An 18,387-nucleotide genomic window follows, 5' to 3' on the forward strand; every position below is an offset into this window, starting at 1 on the left:
GCTGTTGACCGGTGATGAGTTCTTGCTTCCCCAATGTTGAAGAATAACACCAAAGAAGCACGCCGAGGCAAGGTCAGAGTAGAAATTAGAAGTTTATTAAAGGACAGCAGAAAAGACATCTCCCGGAGGAAGAAGGGGACCCAAGAGGTGGAATCCGTGGAAGGGATGTTGTCTCCCCTTTTTATAGTTCTTTCAGTGATGGAATGTAGGTGGGAAGGCCCGAGGGGTGGGACACAGGTGGGCCAAAGAAGTAATCTGGTCAGGAAGGACTTCTGAGTTAGCACCTTTTTGCTGGGGGCTGTTCATTAACATTTCTTTGGGGTGGACTTTGGCCTAGGGCCTTTTCGGGACTTCATTAACATTCCATGAGTTGTCCTGTGTTTTCCCTGAGTCATTCTCCGCATGGCCTCCATTTTAGATTTCACTTGGCATTAGACCCGATTTATCTAACTACACTGACTACCTAACTTTAAATCTGGCTTCAAAAGGAAGACGTGCATTGAGGTATGGAGGGAGGGGTCTTGCCAAACTGTGAGCCCAATGGTGAGGTTTCCAATGGGGCTTCCCAGGCCACAGCAAGAATGCCACAAATACAAGGGATTCCACTGTCAGATCTGTTGAAAAGGGCAAGAAGAGGAAGTGTAGCACCCCTATCTAGTTTTCCTCTTCCAGTAGACCTGGTATAAGGAAAGAGGTCCTGGGCAAAGTCACCCTCCTGTGTCTGAGCCTGGAACAGGTCCACTGTGTTAAAACACAATCCGCAGTCACTGAGGTCTTCTCCTCAGGCTTCTGTGGGAGTTCAGTCAATGTTACTTTGTTACCCACCCTGCTTAATCTACTAGCCATGTGACCTTGGAGAAGTTATGGACTTCAGCATTCTCCCTGTAATGGTGGGAAGAGGGTAGCACCCTCCTCGGGGTGGTGGTTAGAACAACATGAGAACCCATGTCTGAAAGCAGCAAGCCCAGTGTCAGGAACACTGTGGTTTCCCATGTTTCCTTCCTATTTCCATTCTTTCCTGGATCTTCATTCCTTTTTTTAATAGCAAATTCCCCTGATCATGCTTGTATCCCTTCTTTATTATGATTACCCACTGACACTAAGAACAGCTGAGGCATTTTTGCAAAAGTCATATGATTCTCATGGTGAGCCCAGAAACAGCCCACACGGCTCCTCTTTCCCCACGTTACAAACGTGGAAGCAGAAAGCCCCCGAGAAGTTGCACAGCTCCCACTGTTGTCCTCCACACTCTTCAAACTCAGAATTTAGGTTTTTGGGGGGGGGGGTTTTGTTTGTTTGTTTGGGGGGTTTTTTTTTTTTTTTTTTTTTTTTGTCTTTTTTGGAACTGGGGGTCGAACCCAGGGCTTCGCGAATGCAAGGCAGACGCTTTGCCACTGAGCTACATCCCAGCCCCAAGATTTTTTTATATATATTTTTTAGTTGTCAATGGATCTTTTGTTTTATTTACTTATGTAAAATGTGGTGCTGAGGATCGAACCCAGGGCTTCACACATGCCAGACAAGCGCTCTATCACTGAGCCACAACTCCAGCTCCAGTTTTAAAGATTTAATGGGATGTTAGACAGCTTGACTAACTTAAATCTTTTGTAAACTATAGTGCACTATTTCCCAACTTTCAGGCATATGTGTATCAATGTAATGGCTTCTGTCATATCTTTATACCATCTGTTCTCTAATTTATTGTTTTTTTAAATATATGCTCACTTTTTAGCGTAAATTCATTTCATTTTAAAAAGAAACTTTGTTTCAGTTATTTTTGAATATAAGATTAATATGTATTTGTTAAAATATGAATGTAATGGTAAAAATTTATTACAACATTGTTGGGTGGTGATGTGTTGGGCCTAAAATCAGCATTTTTCTTTTTTGAAAGGAGAGATTAGCAATGTTAATGGTCTCTAGGCAAAACAAAGTATTGCAGAATGGCAAGGTTTTTGATATTTAAAATTAAATGGAGTGGGCTGGGGCTAGGGCTCAGCAATAAGCACACTTGCCTGGCATATATGAGGCACTGGGTTCGATTCTCAGCAACACATATAAATAAATAAAATAAAGGTCTATCAACAATTAAAAAAATTTTTTAATAAAATAGAGAAAATGACAGTTTTTCTGAAACATGAGGCTAGAGAAAACTAAGGTTTTAAAAGCATATTAGAATCAGATTGAGAATAATTTTTAAAATAAAAATGGAATACTTTCCTTATTATGTGATTCAATGTTACTCTATGTGGAAACCATTTAAGCCACCATTTTAAAAATGTCTCTACCCTTTATTTTCCTTACTTGTAATAAGTCTTTGGCAGTATAATCTTGGACAGGCCTTCCAAGTTCTTAAGTTACATGATTCTGTTTCTTAGAGGGTATGTATATTTTTTCAACAATTAAAAATCTACAGAACTTCAGCAAGTTCTAGAGTAGGTTTGTCTGTTTGTTGTTGTTGTAGATGGACACAATATCTTTAATTTGATTTCTTTATTTTTATGTAGTGCTGAGAATCAAACCCAGTGCTTCACACGTACTAGGCAAGCGCTCTACTACTGAGCCACAACCCCAGCCCTAGGAGGTTTGTCTTCTATTCATTCAGTAAGGAAGAGAGCAAAGTCCTTCAATCCTGGTTATTAGAACTCACAACAAATGTGAGCTACATGAAAAATGGTGATAGTCTCTAATTCCAAACATAAATGTGTGACAAAAAATTAAACTTTCTATTTTGTGCTTTTTTTTGTTCCACATTTTTTATTGATACATTATACTTGCACATAATGATGGAATTTGTTATTATATGTTCATACATTGGCCAGTATCAGTCAGCTGTGTTCTTACCATAGAAGAAATGTCTGCATTAAATTTGTGTATTTTGACCCATATAGTCTACTTGCATTTATATTCTTTTTTAAAATTTTTTATTTACTCTAATTTTTTATACACAATGACAGAATGTAGTTCATTTCATATTACACATATAGAGCACAATTTTTCAAGTCACTGATTGTATACGAAGTAGAGTCACACCATTCATGTCTTTATACATGTACTTAGGGTATTGATATCTAACTCATTCCACCATCTTTCCTACCCCCATGCCCCCTCCTTCCCCTTCCTCCCCTTTGCCCTATCTAAAGTTCCTCCATTCCTCCCATGCTCCCCTGGCCCATCCCCACTATGGATCAGCATCCACATATCAGAGAAAATATTCGGCCTTTGGTTTTTTGGGATTGACTTACTTCATTTAGCATAATATTCTCCAACTCAATCCATTTACCTGTAAATGCCATGATTTTATTCTCTTTTAATGCTGAGTAACATTCCATTGTGTATGTATACCAGAGTTTCCCTATCCATTCATCTACTGAAGGGCATCTGGGTTGATTCCACAATTTAGCTATTATGAATCGTGCTGCTATAAACATTGATATGGATGTGTCCCTATAGTATGCTGTTTTTTAAGTCCTTTGGGTATAAACCAAGGAGTGGGATAGCTGGGTCAAATGGTGATTCCATTCCAAGTTTTCCAATGAGTCTCCTACTGCTTTCCATATTGGTTGCACCAATTTACAGTCCCACCAGCAATGTATGAGTGTGCCTTTTTCCTCACATCCTTGCCAACACTTATTGTTGTTTGTATTCTTGATAGCTGCCATTCTGACTGGAGTGAAGTGAAATCTTAGAGTAGTTTTGATTTGCATTTCTCTAATTGCTAGAGATGTTGAACATTTTTTCATACATTTGTTGATTGATTGTATATCTTCTTCTGAGAAGTGTCTGTTCAGTTCCTTGGCCCATTTATTGATTTTTATTTTTTATTTTTTTTGGTATTAAGGTTTTTGAGTGCTTTATATATTCTAGATGTAGTGCTCTATCTGATGTGCTTGTGGTAAAAATTTGCTCCCATTCTATAGGTTCTCTATTCACCTCACTGATTGTTTCTTTTGCTGAAAAAGAAGATTTTTAGTTTGATCCATCCCATTTATTGATTCTTGGTTTTAATTCTTGTGCTATAGGAGTCTTATTAAAGAAGTTGGGGCCTAATCCAACATGATAGAGATTTGGGCCTACTTTTTCTTCCATTAGGCACAAAGTCTCTGGTTTAATTCCTAGGTCCTTGATCCACTTTGAGTTGAGTTTTGTGCATGGTGAGAAATAAAGGTTTAATTTCATTTTGTTTTGTGCTTTTTAGAGATAGCAAGAGTTCTTTTTCTGGCTCAGGCTCTTCCCCACCTCCCTGTATAAGGACAAGTGATGGGAGTTATTTATATATGTGTATAGATAGATGTATGTATTTCTCACCCAGCAAGTTAAAAGCTAAAAGAGTGCCTTACAACAGAGTATCTGGTAAATTAAATTAAATTATTAGCCCCTCTCTATTTATATTGTTGAATCTTATCCATATTAAGACCTATGCTAGTGTTATCATATTTCAATGCATAATCATTGCAGATTTTATGCCAAATTTTTGTGCAAAAAGAAGAGTATGACCATTATGTGAAGCTTTTTTTTTTTAATGTACCAGTATGACTTAAAAAATCATTTATTACTAAACTGTCTTTGGGGCAACATTAGGATGCAGTAGAATTAATGCAATGGTGATGATTATGCTATGCTATAAATTATGTTAATAATAAAGTATTAATGACCTATATAGAACCATTCTGACATTGGTCAATTATTTAATTCTTTCTGAGCTTTAGTTTTCTCATTAAAATAAAGATAGTTATACTTGCTTCTTAGGTATTATTAGGGTAACATTAAGGTAGCATGTGTTATAAGAGTTGACCTTTCAACATTTTTATTATAGGAACTTAGTACTTAGTTCATGTTAATGTGATGATATGGATGATAATACTTGCAATTCAGGCTGGATTAGGATATATAAAGCATCCTTATTTGGGATAGGGGTCATTTGCTGGGCTGAGGGGAGTATAGGAGGCATCTCATGCAGGTTAATCCTAAATCAATGATAATACTGAAATTTAAAATAGCCAGATTAAGGTATATACCTGAAAGATAATTTCTCTCAGCCTCCATAGATAGCAAACAACTTTTTTTATTCTAATTTGTTATATATGACAGCAGAATACATTATAAATCATATTATACATTTAGAGCACAATTTTTTATATCTCTGGTTGTATATAAAGTATATTCACACCATTCATTCTCTTCATACATATATATACTTAGGGTAATGATGTCCATCTCATTCCACGATCTTTCCTACCTGCATGCCCCCTCCTTACCCTTCCAACCCCTCTGCCCTATCTAGAGTTTATCTAATCCTCCCATGCTCCACTCCCCCTCCCAACCCCACTATGAATCAGCCTCCTTATTTCAGAGAAAACGTTTGGCATTTGGATTTTGGGGATTGGCTTACTTCACTTAGCATTATATTCTCCAATTCCATCCATTTGCCTGCAAATGCCATGATTTTATTCTCTTTTATTGATAGCAGACATCTTATAGCCTTTCAGTATTACTTCCTAAAAGATTGGCAAAGTTTTTAATTTGGCTCAACTACTACAATTTTTCATTTATTCTAGGATCATCACCAGTGTCATCACCAAGGAAGCCTTCTCACCCAGTCATGGATTTTTTCAGTTCACATCTTTTAGGTGACTCTTCCTCATCAAGGTCTAATTCTGCTCTTACAGATGCCCATGAAATATTTGTGGGTGATAGTCTTGTTTTTGATGAAAACCTTCAGAGGATGGAAAATATGCTTGATCTTTGGAGTTCAAATCTTAAGGTATCGGTAGTTGTTCAATTACAATATATAGTACAGTAGTTTTACTCTTTTTTTTTTTTTTTGTAGTTAGATATAATACCTCTATTTTTATTTATTTATTTTTATGTGGGGCTGAGGATCGAACCCAGGGCCTTGTGCTAGGCAAGCGCTCTACGGCTGTGCCATAGCCCTAGCCCCTGTAGTTTTACTCTTGATTATTTATTGTCTTTTAAAAGTTTATCTTAAAAAATAAAATTCTCTGGTTTCCTGAGAAGATGAGTACAGTATCTTAGATTTATGCTTCTTGGTTTTTAATGTACATTTGAACCACCTGGGGATCCTGCTAAACTGTATCTTCATATCAGTGGTCTTGGGCAGAGTCCCAAGATTATATATTTCTATTAAGCTCCCAGCTGATGCTACTAGGTTAGAAATCATAACTTTGGCAGTTTTAAAAAGTTGTAGTACTGTTCTTATGTTCCATAGACTTTCTCAGATGTTTTGAAAGGCTTAGCTTTGGTGTGACTGACACCTGTTGAGCTTTTGTCATATCCTAGTTCTGACTGACGGAGGCCAGCATCTGTCATTCCCAGCTATCAGGGAAGCTGAGGCAGGAGGATCACTTGAGCCCAAAAATTCATGACCAGCCTGGGCAGCATAGTCAGACCCTATCTCAAAAACAACAACAAACTAAGCACAATGGCACACACCTATAATTTCAGTCACCTAGGAGTCTAGAGCAACATGATCACAAGTTCAAGGCCAGCCTGGGCAATTTAACAAGACCCTGCCTCAAATAAAATAAAATAGGCTGGGGATACAGCTCAGTGATACAGCCCATCTAGGTTCAATCCCTAATACCACAAAAAATAAGTAAATAATAAACAAAAAAATAAATAAGACAAATCTTAAAGATGGCTAATAGAAATATTTCCTTTTACATAAAACAAAAGCTTCAACTCCCATAGTTTCCACTACCACCTCTATCTAAATAACTTCCCTGTCATTAGACTCAGCCTAGCCGATAGTCCTAAATTTCTTTTTTAGCAACATATATTTCATTTTAGCCACTCTTATAACAACTGTTATACATAATGCAAATCTATAAAAAAAAATTTTTCAAGTATGGCAAAAATGGCAAAGTTTTTTTGAAACATAGTTTAGGAAAATTAAGTTGAATATTTATATACATGGAAAATATTATGGTCATGTGAGTTCTGTAGCATTCATATTTCTCTATATTTGGATTATATATTCTAGAAATAGATTATTCTAGAAATAATCTTTTAGCATAGCTTCTACCATTTTTATCCCCTTGAAACAGGTTTCATATTTCTTTTTATTTTTTTAGTTGTAGGTGGACACATTACCTTTATTTTATTCATATATTTTTATGTGGTGCTAAGAATCAAACCCAGTGTATCACATATGCTAGGCAAGTGCTTTACCACTGAGCCACAACCCCAGCCCAGGTTTCATATTTCTAATAATAGTGTTAAGTCCATTGGAATAATATATAATCAACATTCAAATTGTTTTGTGTTCAGTTAACCTTTTTTGTTATCCAGGTTATATTTTTTAATGATTATTTGGTCTTTTATTTATGCCAGTCAGTAGGGAGAAAAAACTTAGCAATTTGTCATAAGGTGACCATTGTGATAAATGGTTTGGAGAAGAAAGCTTCAACTCCCATAGTTTCCACTACCACCTCTATCTAACTAACTTCCCAGTCATTAGGCTCAGCCTAGCTGATAGTCCTAAATTTCTTTTTTATCTGATCCATTTTAATATGGACGTTTAAAGTCCTTGAATAAACAAAGAAGTTTAGTGAATGAGGCCTGAAAAAAATTTTAAATGACAAGACTTCATACAAGATAACTTAAAATAGGAAAAAAAAATTCCTTGATGTGGTAAATGTAAACTGCAAAGAGCCAGGACTGTTGAACTTGTATTATTAGCATGTTGTGATTTTTTTTTTTTTTTTTTTTTTTTTTTTGTGACTCCTATATTGACTGCTTGTTCTGACTTTTTTTTTTTTTTTATGTTTCCTAACTTTAGTTTTAAGAAATGGTATTAAGGAACATACTACTAATTGTCAGTATATTTGTTTTTCAGACAAACGTTTTATCTGAACTAAGTAAATGGAAACTTAATTTTATTGACTGGCACCGAATGGAAATGAAAAAAGAGAAAGAAAAACATGCAGCACATGTAAAACAACTAAGCAACCAGATCAATGACTTGAAAGAGCTGCAGAAAACCTTTGAAATTTCCATTGGGAGAAAAGATGAGGTCTAAATTTTTTTCTATCTCTTTGTAATTGAGATTCAGTAAATGCCTTATTGGGTAATAAATTCCAGGAAGTAATGATTATTTAGCTCATAAAAGACCACAAAGAGAAAATCATTTCAGAAACTAATAGAAAAATAAGTACATAACCATAGGATTTAGTCTTCGTATTAAATATACCAATGTAATGTCATTTGACCTTTGCCTTTGACTTTGGTGTTTTTAAGTGTCTGCTAAATGTAGGTACATTCGTTAATTTTTGTGGGATTTTTTTTCTAATTTTTTTTCTTAAAAGCCCTTAAGAGAATATTAAGGAATCAGTATTACCCACTTTTTATATCATTTTTTAAAATTTGGGCATTTTATTTATCCCAAATTTTGTTTGTGACATGTCTTTCTTCCTTGATAAAGATAATTCTTGACAAAAAAATACCTTTTGTTTCACTTTCTTTTAGCTTCCTAAGAACTTGAGGGTCATGTTCAGGTCTGTGGTAGTTTTTTGCATCCAGACAGCACCTTGAACAAAGTGTATATGCCCCCAAAGACCCCATATCATTTTTGGATAAGATGGTGGCTTTTAGAGAAGGACTCAGGGCAGACAACTTGCTGCTTATCTGCACAAGCGGCATTCAGATGTTTCAGTGAGCTAGATAAGGTTTATGTTTTGGTAAATACGCATTTCTTTAGAGGGTATAATGTAAATTTTGAACATTTTTTATGTTTTTTGAAACAATGGATATTAATGTGAGTCTTTTTCTTTATTGCCTTCAAAACCCTGTTCTAAGGTTTTTAAATATTTTAAAATTTAATTTTTTTAATTTTGAAGTACCACAAAAAAAGAGTTACATATCATGTGTTTAGTTAATGAAAATGAATAAAGTAAACAGCCATGCATCACCATCCATCTTGAAATAGAATGTAATGAATGTCTTAGACTGTGTGCCTCTTCCTCTTTTAGGAATACATGTCCCCAGTTTACTAAGTATCTTTTTAATGTGGCAATTTTTAGATACATATTTCATTTACTAAATTATTTATAAGAGAAAATATTACCTTAGGATTTAAAAACCTTCATAGGTTGTGTGTGTGTGTGTGCTTTTTTAAAATATTTATGTATTCTAATTTGTTACACATGACAGCAAGATGCATTTCAATTCAATACACATGATCACAGTTTTTCGTGTCTCTGGTTGTACACAAAGTAGAGTCACACCATTCGTGTCTTCATATATGTACGTAGAGCAATGATGTCCATCTCATTCCACCATCTTTCTTACCCCCATGTCCCTTTCCTTTCCCTCCCTCCCTTTTACCCTATCTAAAGTTCCTCCATTCCTCTCATGCTCCCCTGGCCCATCCCCATTATGGATCAGCATCCATATATCAGAGAAAACACTCAGCATTTGGTTTTTTGGGATTGGCTTACTTCACTTAGCATGATATTCTCCAACTCCATCCATTTACCTGCAGATGCCATGATTTTAATGCTGTGTAATATTCAATTGTGTATATATACCACAGTTTCTTTATTTATTCATCTACTGAAGGGCATCTGGGTTGGTGCCACAATTTAGCTATTGTGAATTATGCTGCTATAAACATTGATATGGCTATGTCCCTGTAGTATGCTGTTTTTAAGTCCTTTGGGTATAAACCAAGGAGTGGGATAGCTGGGTCAAGTTTTCCAAGGAATCTCCATACTACTTTCCAGATTGATTGCACCAATTTAAAGTGCCACCAGCAATGTGTGAGTGTGCCTTTTTCCTCACATCCTTGCCAACACTTATTATTGTTCATATTCTTGGTAGCTGCCATTCTGACTGGAGTGAGGTGAAATCTTGGAGTAGTTTTGATTTGCATTTCTCTAATTGCTAGAGATGTTGAACATTTTTTCATATATTTGTTGATTGATTGTATATCTCTTCTGAGAAGTGTCTGTTCAGTTTTTTGGCCCATTTATTGATTGGGTTATTTGTTAAAAACCTTCATAAATTTTTTCAAAGGACAAGATAATATCCTTAAAGAAGTACATAAAAATGACTATTATTTGCTTTTAGAAAACTGTTGAAACCATAAAATTATTAAAGTTATTGATAAATTTTTATATCCAAGGTACCAGAAAGATATTTAAAACCTGGCCCTGCTCACAGGTCTACAGAATAAAAACTTTTTTGAATATGTAGCAAAACTTTCAAGTGTACGTTTGTTTTTCCTGAATTAAATGTTAATAACTATTAATTTTAATATTCATAAACTCTTATTGGTAGTTAACAAGATATACAGACAATGAAGATTTCTTTCCTCTCATTCTTCTGCATTCATTAATCTTTAGAGTATTAATGTGGAGAATTTTTTGGTCTTTCTAATAATGAGACTAAATTAATATGGCAGAGATCGATAGCTATTCTCTAGCATTATTTTTTTTTTAGAGAGAGAGAGAGAGAGAGAATTTTTTAATATTTATTTTTTAGTTTTCGGCGGACACAACATCTTTGTTTGTATGTGGTGCTGAGGATCGAACCCGGGCCGCACGCATGCCAGGCGAGCACGCTACCGCTTGAGCCACATCCCCAGCCCTCTCTAGCATTTTTGATATATAAGTCAATTTCTCTGTTTCTGTTATTGTAAGATCACAATAATTAAGTAATTGCTATTTACAGGTGATTTCCAGCTTGTCTCATGCCATAGGCAAGCAAAAGGAAAGAATAGAGTTAATGAGAACATTCTTCCACTGGCGAATTGGTCACGTCAGCTCCAGACAGGATGTAAGTATAAAAAAGACAAGACCACTGACTGATATTAGACTTCTGAAAGGGTTTTGTCCCATTATTAGAATTCTAGGTCAAAAATTTACTTTCTAGTAAGTAAAAATGAATTTATGACTTAAAAATTATTGCTCTTATTTCAAAGGAATTTGATTTTGATGTAGTTTGGCAAAAATAGTAAGAATTTATTAACATAAGATATATATTATGATAGGTACATCGTGTGCTGCTCCATAGCAGTTTAATGAGGATTGTACCTAAATTACAAATGCCCTGATAGATTTTACCTCAGATGAGGTTATATAGAAAAAGAATTTGCAATCATAAAATATTGTTTGATTCCTATGTTGTTTCTACTTCTAAAATACCTGTCTGGGTTCAATGCCCATGCCTGTGGTCCCAGCTACTCAGTAGGGTAAGGCTGGAGGATTGATTTGAGATCAGGCCAGCCTGGACAACACAGCAAGACCCCATCTCAAATAAAGTAAAATACCTGAATACAGCCCTTTTTTTTTAATACTTATTTTTAAATTGTAGTTGGACACAATACCTTTATTTTTATTTATTTTTATGATGCTGAGGATCAAACCTAGAGCTTGCATGTGCTAGGCAGGCGCTCTACTGCTGAGCCACAACCCCAGCCCCTGAATACAGCCTCTTCATAAAAAACCATTACTACATTTGTAATATAGTTGTGGATTAAAAAATAGTACCAATGTTTATTGTGTAGACTTGCCTTAGTATAAGAATCAAAGCCATGCTGTTTATCTTTTTTTAGTTTCTATATAATTTAAACCTGAACATTTTTTTATTTTAATTAAATAAGAACTAAATTAGATATCAAAATAGTGAACTGAGAGAATAATAAATTATTGTATCAAAAGTGAGTAGAAAAGTATGAGAGAGAGAATGTATGTGTGTATCATACAAGAAAACAGTATGAAAACCCGTGAGTATAGGAGATGGAAATGTGTGTGTGTGTATATACACATATATACATACATATACATACATACACATATGCATACATACATATTCTTTTTCTTGTGATCTTTGAAGTAGTCTCTGTGCATTTAGTTTACAAGAGATTAGTATTTAAGGAAAAAGCTATTGTTGTGGAATAGAATTTCTCCTATAAGAATACTCTAGTGTTTTCATTGTTTTATAAATCCAAATGAATTAAATCCACGTTAATCATATTGAAACAAGCTATTTAAAATGACTATACCATATTTTGAAAGTTATTTGTCAAGAGACACATAATAAGAATTAATACTTAAATGTTGGCTGGAATAGTTAAGGTTCCATCATTCTTTAGATAGCTTTTCAAATTTAAGAAAGTTGTACATTAGAATTACTTCTTCAAAAGAATTCATTGATTGTCCTAAAGTTGAAACCAGAAAGGAGACAATGACACTATGCCTTTTCTTTGACATGAGAAAACGATGGGCATTAACATAGATTGCCATTTGACAATCCAAAGTACTGAACAGCCCTACAAGATTCCTTCTTGGGAGCCGGGGTTGTGGCTTAGTGGTAGAGTACTTGCCTAGCATGTGTGAGGCACTGGGTTTGATCCCCAGCACCACATAAAAATAAACAAACAAAATAAAGGTAAAGTAAAAAAATCCTACATTAAAAAAATAAATAAAAAGATTCCTTCTTAATTCCATGCTTTCAAAAAAGAACACATAGAATGCGCACATGAGATTGGTAATATCTGGTCACAAAAAGAGTATAAGATAGAATATGATAATTTCATAAAATTTTGCTTCAGCAAAAAACTAATGTAACATGTGAGAGCCGTCAAGCAGCTAGACAAGCTCAAAAAGGAAGGGAAGTACACCCCTCCACCTTACCACTTGGACAAGGGAGATCCTAGGCCCTGAACAGAGCAGCTCCTGATGGCTGAAGGCCGATTTTCATGTTCTCTCTTTGCCACTGAAATATGATTGAAAACTTCAAGGTGTATAAAATAAAGGATTGTTCCATCCTTAAAAAAAAAAAAAAAAAAAAAAGAATCCATTGATAAAGATTATGTTCCTATTTGGATCTGTTTGGCACTATATATAATGGCAAGATGTCTAAGTTAAATTAATCTTGTTTCTGATGGTGGCCACCAAGCCCAAGGGGAGGAAAGCAGTGTTAGTATCATCTGAAGCTACAGCCACCACCCTTTTTGCCTTCCAGCCACTCTTTGTTACTTACCTGGCCTTGCTTTCAATTAAAAGGCTAATGCAGATTTGTAGCTAAGATGGCAAGTTTCTCATTTCATTTCTTTTGTTTTGTTTTTAAATTTTTTCCACTAGCTTTATAAGCAGTATCAAGCCATGATATAATGGATAGAAGCTCACTCAAATCTGACTAGAGAGGTTACTTAACCTGTCTAAGCCTATTCTCCTAAATGCATCAAGAATAATATGATTATACAAAATTAAATGATAACGTATGTACATTATTAATGTAATATCCTTAACACATTACCACTATGTTACGTTTATTGTTATTACTACAATATAGTTACCATCCCCTGTGTTTTTTTGAGGTTGTACATTACTTTCTTTCAGGTTTATGAATGCAAACTAGCTGACCAGTACTTCCAGAGAACTTTACTGAAGAAAACCTGGAAGGGCTGGCGTTCCATAGTACAAAGACAATGGAAAGAGGTGGTAGAACGAGCTTGTCAAGCAAGAGCTGAAGAAGTTTGTGTTCAGATTTCTAATGATTATGAAGCCAAAGTTTCTATGGTAAACTCTTTTAATTTACTTTCTTTTAATGTAGTAAATGAATAGATTCACTATTAATTTAGAGTTAGGCTTCTTTTCTAGTCTTTATGTAGTCAGGAATAAAAATTTAAAATGTCTATTCTATATTAATTTAAATTATGTTCTTATAAGCAGATGTAAATAAATCAGAAATTATTTTTCTTTGACTTTTAATAATAAATTAGCAGTGTTTCCATGGGAAAATATTTGGGACCCAAAATGAAATAAAAACCATTCTGAAGAATACAGAGGTTTCTTGAAAACAAATGCCTAAGAGAAAAAAATTAACATTATGGCATTAAATTCTTAGTATTATATAAAATAAATTTTCAAAATACAAATAATTTTCCCCAATTCAAAAATAACATTCAAAAAATGCAGTTTAGGTTTGGTCTATAGGAAAATGTGTTGTTCACTTGGCACTTAAACTTTTGTAGATAATTGCCAGACATAGAGCAACACGCCTTTAATTCCACTGACATGTGAGGATGAGGCAGGAGTATTGCAAGTTCATGGTCAGCCTCAGCAACTTAGTGAGATCCTATCTCAAAATAATTTTTAAAAATGGGAATGTAGCTCAGTATTGAAGCATTCCTGGGTTCAATTGCCCATATCAGAAAGTTAAAAAAAAACAAAAAAAAAACAAAACAAAACGTGGAACTGGCTTTCTGGGTATTCAAAAACCAAGACTTGGACACTAAAATCAAGGAGAATAAAATGTTTAAGAAAAATAGCCAGTATTTTGGTCCCTGCCCTCCAAGGTCATCCAGGAACAATGGGACCCACCTAAGGGCCCTGCAATTCACCCAACCTCCTGATCAGGGGGATCACAAGGACTCTAGAAAACAGGAAGACAACCAGTGTACATTCTGCAAAGAGAAGGGTCATTGGAGAGGAAAATGTCCCCTTAATGCTTCCAAGGCAAGCCACTTGTGGTCAGCAAGACTCACCCATCCTGGCACAACTGATAGAGGAAAAGACTGAAGAAGCTAGAGGTGCCTCTAAAGTTCCTAAAATTAACTCCTGAAGAGTCTTGGCTGATCTTACCAACAGGAAATAAATAATTTTTGGTCAACACAGGAATCACCTATTTGGTCTGGAAATATAACCAAAGATAAGTGTACAAATATGAGGATGGGAGAAAAGTCAAAGGACATTCAAGTGTGGACAATTAAAAGGGCAAAACAGTGGCCCTTTAAAATGTAACTTAAGGGCTGGGGATATAGGTCAGTTGGTAGAATGCTTGTCTCGCATGCACAAGGCCCTGGGTTCAATCCCCAACACCATAAAAAAAATAAATTAAAAAATAAATAAAATAAAATATAACTTGAGATGTGCACTTGTGTCAGCCACACCAACAGTTAGTAAAGCCTAGAAGTTATGCAGAAGGGGTTCTTAAACATAATTACCTGACACTAAAATCCTTGCACCTAGCATCTGTATACAGAAGGTAGAACTCATAGCTCAAACAAGGACCCTCAATTCCTATTTTTTTTCCTGATCTTAATTATAATATTTTTTAGTAGTCCATTCTCACAACACTATTTAAAAGGAAGGAGAACCCTTACACAGTTATTTAATTGAGTATCTTCAGACTTTGACTCTTTTTTGTATTCTGCTTTATAATTTATAATAGTATTTATACTTTTTGGCTTAAGCATCTGACTCTTTGCTTATATGCTTTAGTCATTGTTTAAGACTGGTTATCAGAAAACCAAGAAACCTGCAAAGTCAGATTGGCAGACACCCTAGATCCCTCAAGATTGAAGAATAGACTGAAGACAGGAAGGAACTGTAACAAAGACTTAAGACTTTTTGTTTTTGCCCATAAATGTCCAATGGGTATTTAAAAACAGGATTAAAGACTTGGTATCTGTGCTTCCATTTTGCATCTGTCTCCTTTGGTCTGAGTCACCTTGGATCCCAGGAAAAAAGTCTAATCTGATAAACATCTTGTAATGAGTGACTACCCACCCCCACCCCCACCGCCCCAGGCAACTGCAATTTTCTTACTGGGGACAAGACCCTGCCTGACCAATCCTGAGGTGAGAACAGACAGACCACACCTGATCAAGATCACCTGCTTTGGCAGCTGTGAAAAGCCTCCAGTGTGCAAACTTTCCAACCCTTGATCTCTTTCTATAAAACCTCAAGGTCATTGTTAGCTTCTCAAAGCCAGGGCTAAGGACATGTGTCCCCTTGTCTTCCTAGTGTAGCTACAATGATAATGTTCCTTTCATGCTTTTCAAAAGAAATTTTTTTAATAAATTCTATCGATGACATTTACTTTTTAAAATTTCTGTTAAATTGCATCAATTTAGCAGTTTTTCCCCAAAGGGATTAAGAACTATCCATGGCTCATGTAAGTGTATTTTGTTTAATATCCTGCATAAAATCTTTTTTATGGTAAGGAGTAACATATTTGCATAATGAAAACACCAGCAAACTTCATGGGGCTGATAAAAAACCCTTCTTATTTGAACCTGACTTGATGGTTAGGAACAAAAATGATTTGTCAGTGGATGCACCTTTGCAAATAAGTTGAATCACAGAACAAGTATGTGGCAAACTGTTTTTAGTATTTCATATAAGAGTAATCTCACGCTCTATATATGTAATAAGAATTATAATACATTCTGCTGTCACAAAAATATTGCAAGTAATTTAGATCAAAGTTAACACAGTAATATTCATCCTGTGTCTCAAATGTTTTTCTTTTAATTCTTATTTTAGTTATCTGGAGCTTTGGAAAATGCAAAAACTGAGATTCAAAGAATGCAACAAGAAAAAGAACACTTTGAAGATTCCATGAAGAAAGCTTTCATGAGGGGGGTGTGTGCATTAAATCTCGAAGCCATGACTATGTTTCAAAACAAAAATGATTCAGGTTGGTCTCTCATTGAAGATTTTCTGCCTATTTTCAAAAAATAATTTGAGGCTGTTCCAGTGATTGGGGTGGTTTGTCATGCTAATATTCTGCAATGGATGTGTCATCTAGGTACTGATTAGTTTTAGTTTCTTGGTGTCATATCCAGCTTTAAGTCCATCATGAAAACTAGACATAGTTACTTATGATATTTAAGCTACGTGTTTAAGCTAAATGTTAATATTTTTAATATGTATTGAGGTTCTTTTAATGCTGCCAAGTAGGAAATTTCTATTTTTGTTTTTTTCTAATTATCCTTGGATAATTTTGTTAAGTAAATATTTCTTACCTACTCCTGGCTACGAAACACCTAAAAAGAGATACACAGCATCATTTTCTGTCAAAAACATGTTAAAACTTTGTGTGAGCAGAGAGGGGTGGGTTGTTACTAGGAATTGAACCCAGGGGCACTTGACCACTGAGCCACATCCCCAGCCCTATTTTGTATTTTATTTAGAGACAGGGTCTCACCGAGTTGCTTAGCTGCTTTGAACTCATGATCCTCCTTTTAGCCTCCTGAGCCACTGGGATTACAGGTGTGTGCCAACGCACCCAGCATGTGTGTGTGGTTTTAAAGCAGTGATCTTTTATATTGAATTAATCCCTTTCATCAGAAGATTTCAAAGGATCTAGGCACTATAATCAATGTTTTGTTAACAAAGTAACTTTTTTTTTTTTTGTACTAGGGATTGAACCCAGGGGTGCTTTACCACTGAACTACATCCCTAGCCCTTTTTATTTTTTATTTTGAGATAGTTCTCCCTAAATTATTGAGGCAGGCCTTGAATTTGTGATCCTCCTGCCTTAGCCTTGCAAGTCGTTGGGATTACATGTGTGCATCATGTTTTTGGCCACTGTTATTCACTTATACACAGCTAGTTTTAAGAAAAAGATTTATGCAGAAACCCAAATTTCTAAATGGAAAGAAGATAACAGAAGATCATTTAAACATAGGGTATACATAATATCCTATGTCCTGTCTCGTGAATTATCTTTGAGCTAATTACAGAGATGTAATCTTTTAAGTGGAAACTAACCACTTTCTAATACTAAGGGGGCAGGGGATGTAAAATATGAAAAATTTTAGGTTTGTCCTAGTTTTTGGAAACTGAAATCATTTACTTCTTGAATTATGGTTAAGATTCAGCTATGGGGAAAATTTAGTCTATGGAGTAGTATTCCTACAGTAAAGTTTGCAGATTTGTTCTTTCATGATATGCAGAATTGTTACTTATATAGCCCACCCGTAAGAACCCATTTCTTTTTTGACCCCCCCCCGTGCTGGGGATTAAACTCAGGACCTTACACATTCTAGGCAAGTGTTCTACCACTGAGTTTTACCCCCAGCCCAAGAACCCATTTCTTGCCAGGCATGGTGTTGTATGCCTGTGGTCCCAGCTACTTGAGAGGCTGAGGCAGGAGGATCACTTGAGCCTAAGAGAGCAGGACCAGCCTGGGCAATGAAGTGACACTCCAGATCAAAAAAATAAAAAATTGTTTTAAAGAACCTATTTCTTTCAAAATTCTTTCTTTTAATTCTTATTTATCTGAAGTTATCGGGAGATTTCAAAATGAAGGTTTTAGTTTTACTTATTGTTTTATTATAGTTTGCTAAAAGTCAGGAATAAGGATATGTTGTTTTTGTTAATAGAATAGGAGCAATAAATGGAAATAAGGAAATAGGGTGATATCAGAAAATAGTTCTAAAAATCTAAATATGTGGCCATTTATCAGGATAGTTATATGAAATGCAAAGAACATAAAGCCTTGGGCCCTGTATGACCATATATATTACTGTGGTAGTTGTGATGGTAAGACAACTGAGCACATGATTTATTTTTATCTTTTACCTAAAGCAAATCATTAGCTTTCATATGTTGAAGGAAGTAGTCTCATGTT

The 18,387-nt window shown here is 35.1% G+C and overlaps 1 protein-coding gene and 1 pseudogene across 1 annotated transcript in view; both read left to right on the forward strand.

Annotated features, from left to right (window-relative positions):
* Poc5 (POC5 centriolar protein) overlaps nt 1–18,387 on the forward strand; it is a 41,572-nt gene that overhangs the window by 14,063 nt on the left and 9,122 nt on the right. Inside the window, exons 5-9 of the mRNA XM_048800108.1 lie at nt 5,559–5,764; nt 7,859–8,035; nt 10,693–10,797; nt 13,365–13,544; nt 16,296–16,449. Of these exons, the coding sequence (XP_048656065.1) occupies nt 5,559–5,764; nt 7,859–8,035; nt 10,693–10,797; nt 13,365–13,544; nt 16,296–16,449 (822 nt within the window). The remainder of the gene's footprint in view (nt 1–5,558; nt 5,765–7,858; nt 8,036–10,692; nt 10,798–13,364; nt 13,545–16,295; nt 16,450–18,387) is intronic.
* LOC107152266 lies at nt 12,216–12,818 on the forward strand (annotated as a pseudogene).

This window comes from Marmota marmota, unplaced genomic scaffold, assembly GCF_001458135.2.
Source record: "Marmota marmota marmota unplaced genomic scaffold, marMar, whole genome shotgun sequence".
Classification (NCBI taxonomy): Eukaryota; Metazoa; Chordata; class Mammalia; order Rodentia; family Sciuridae; genus Marmota; species Marmota marmota.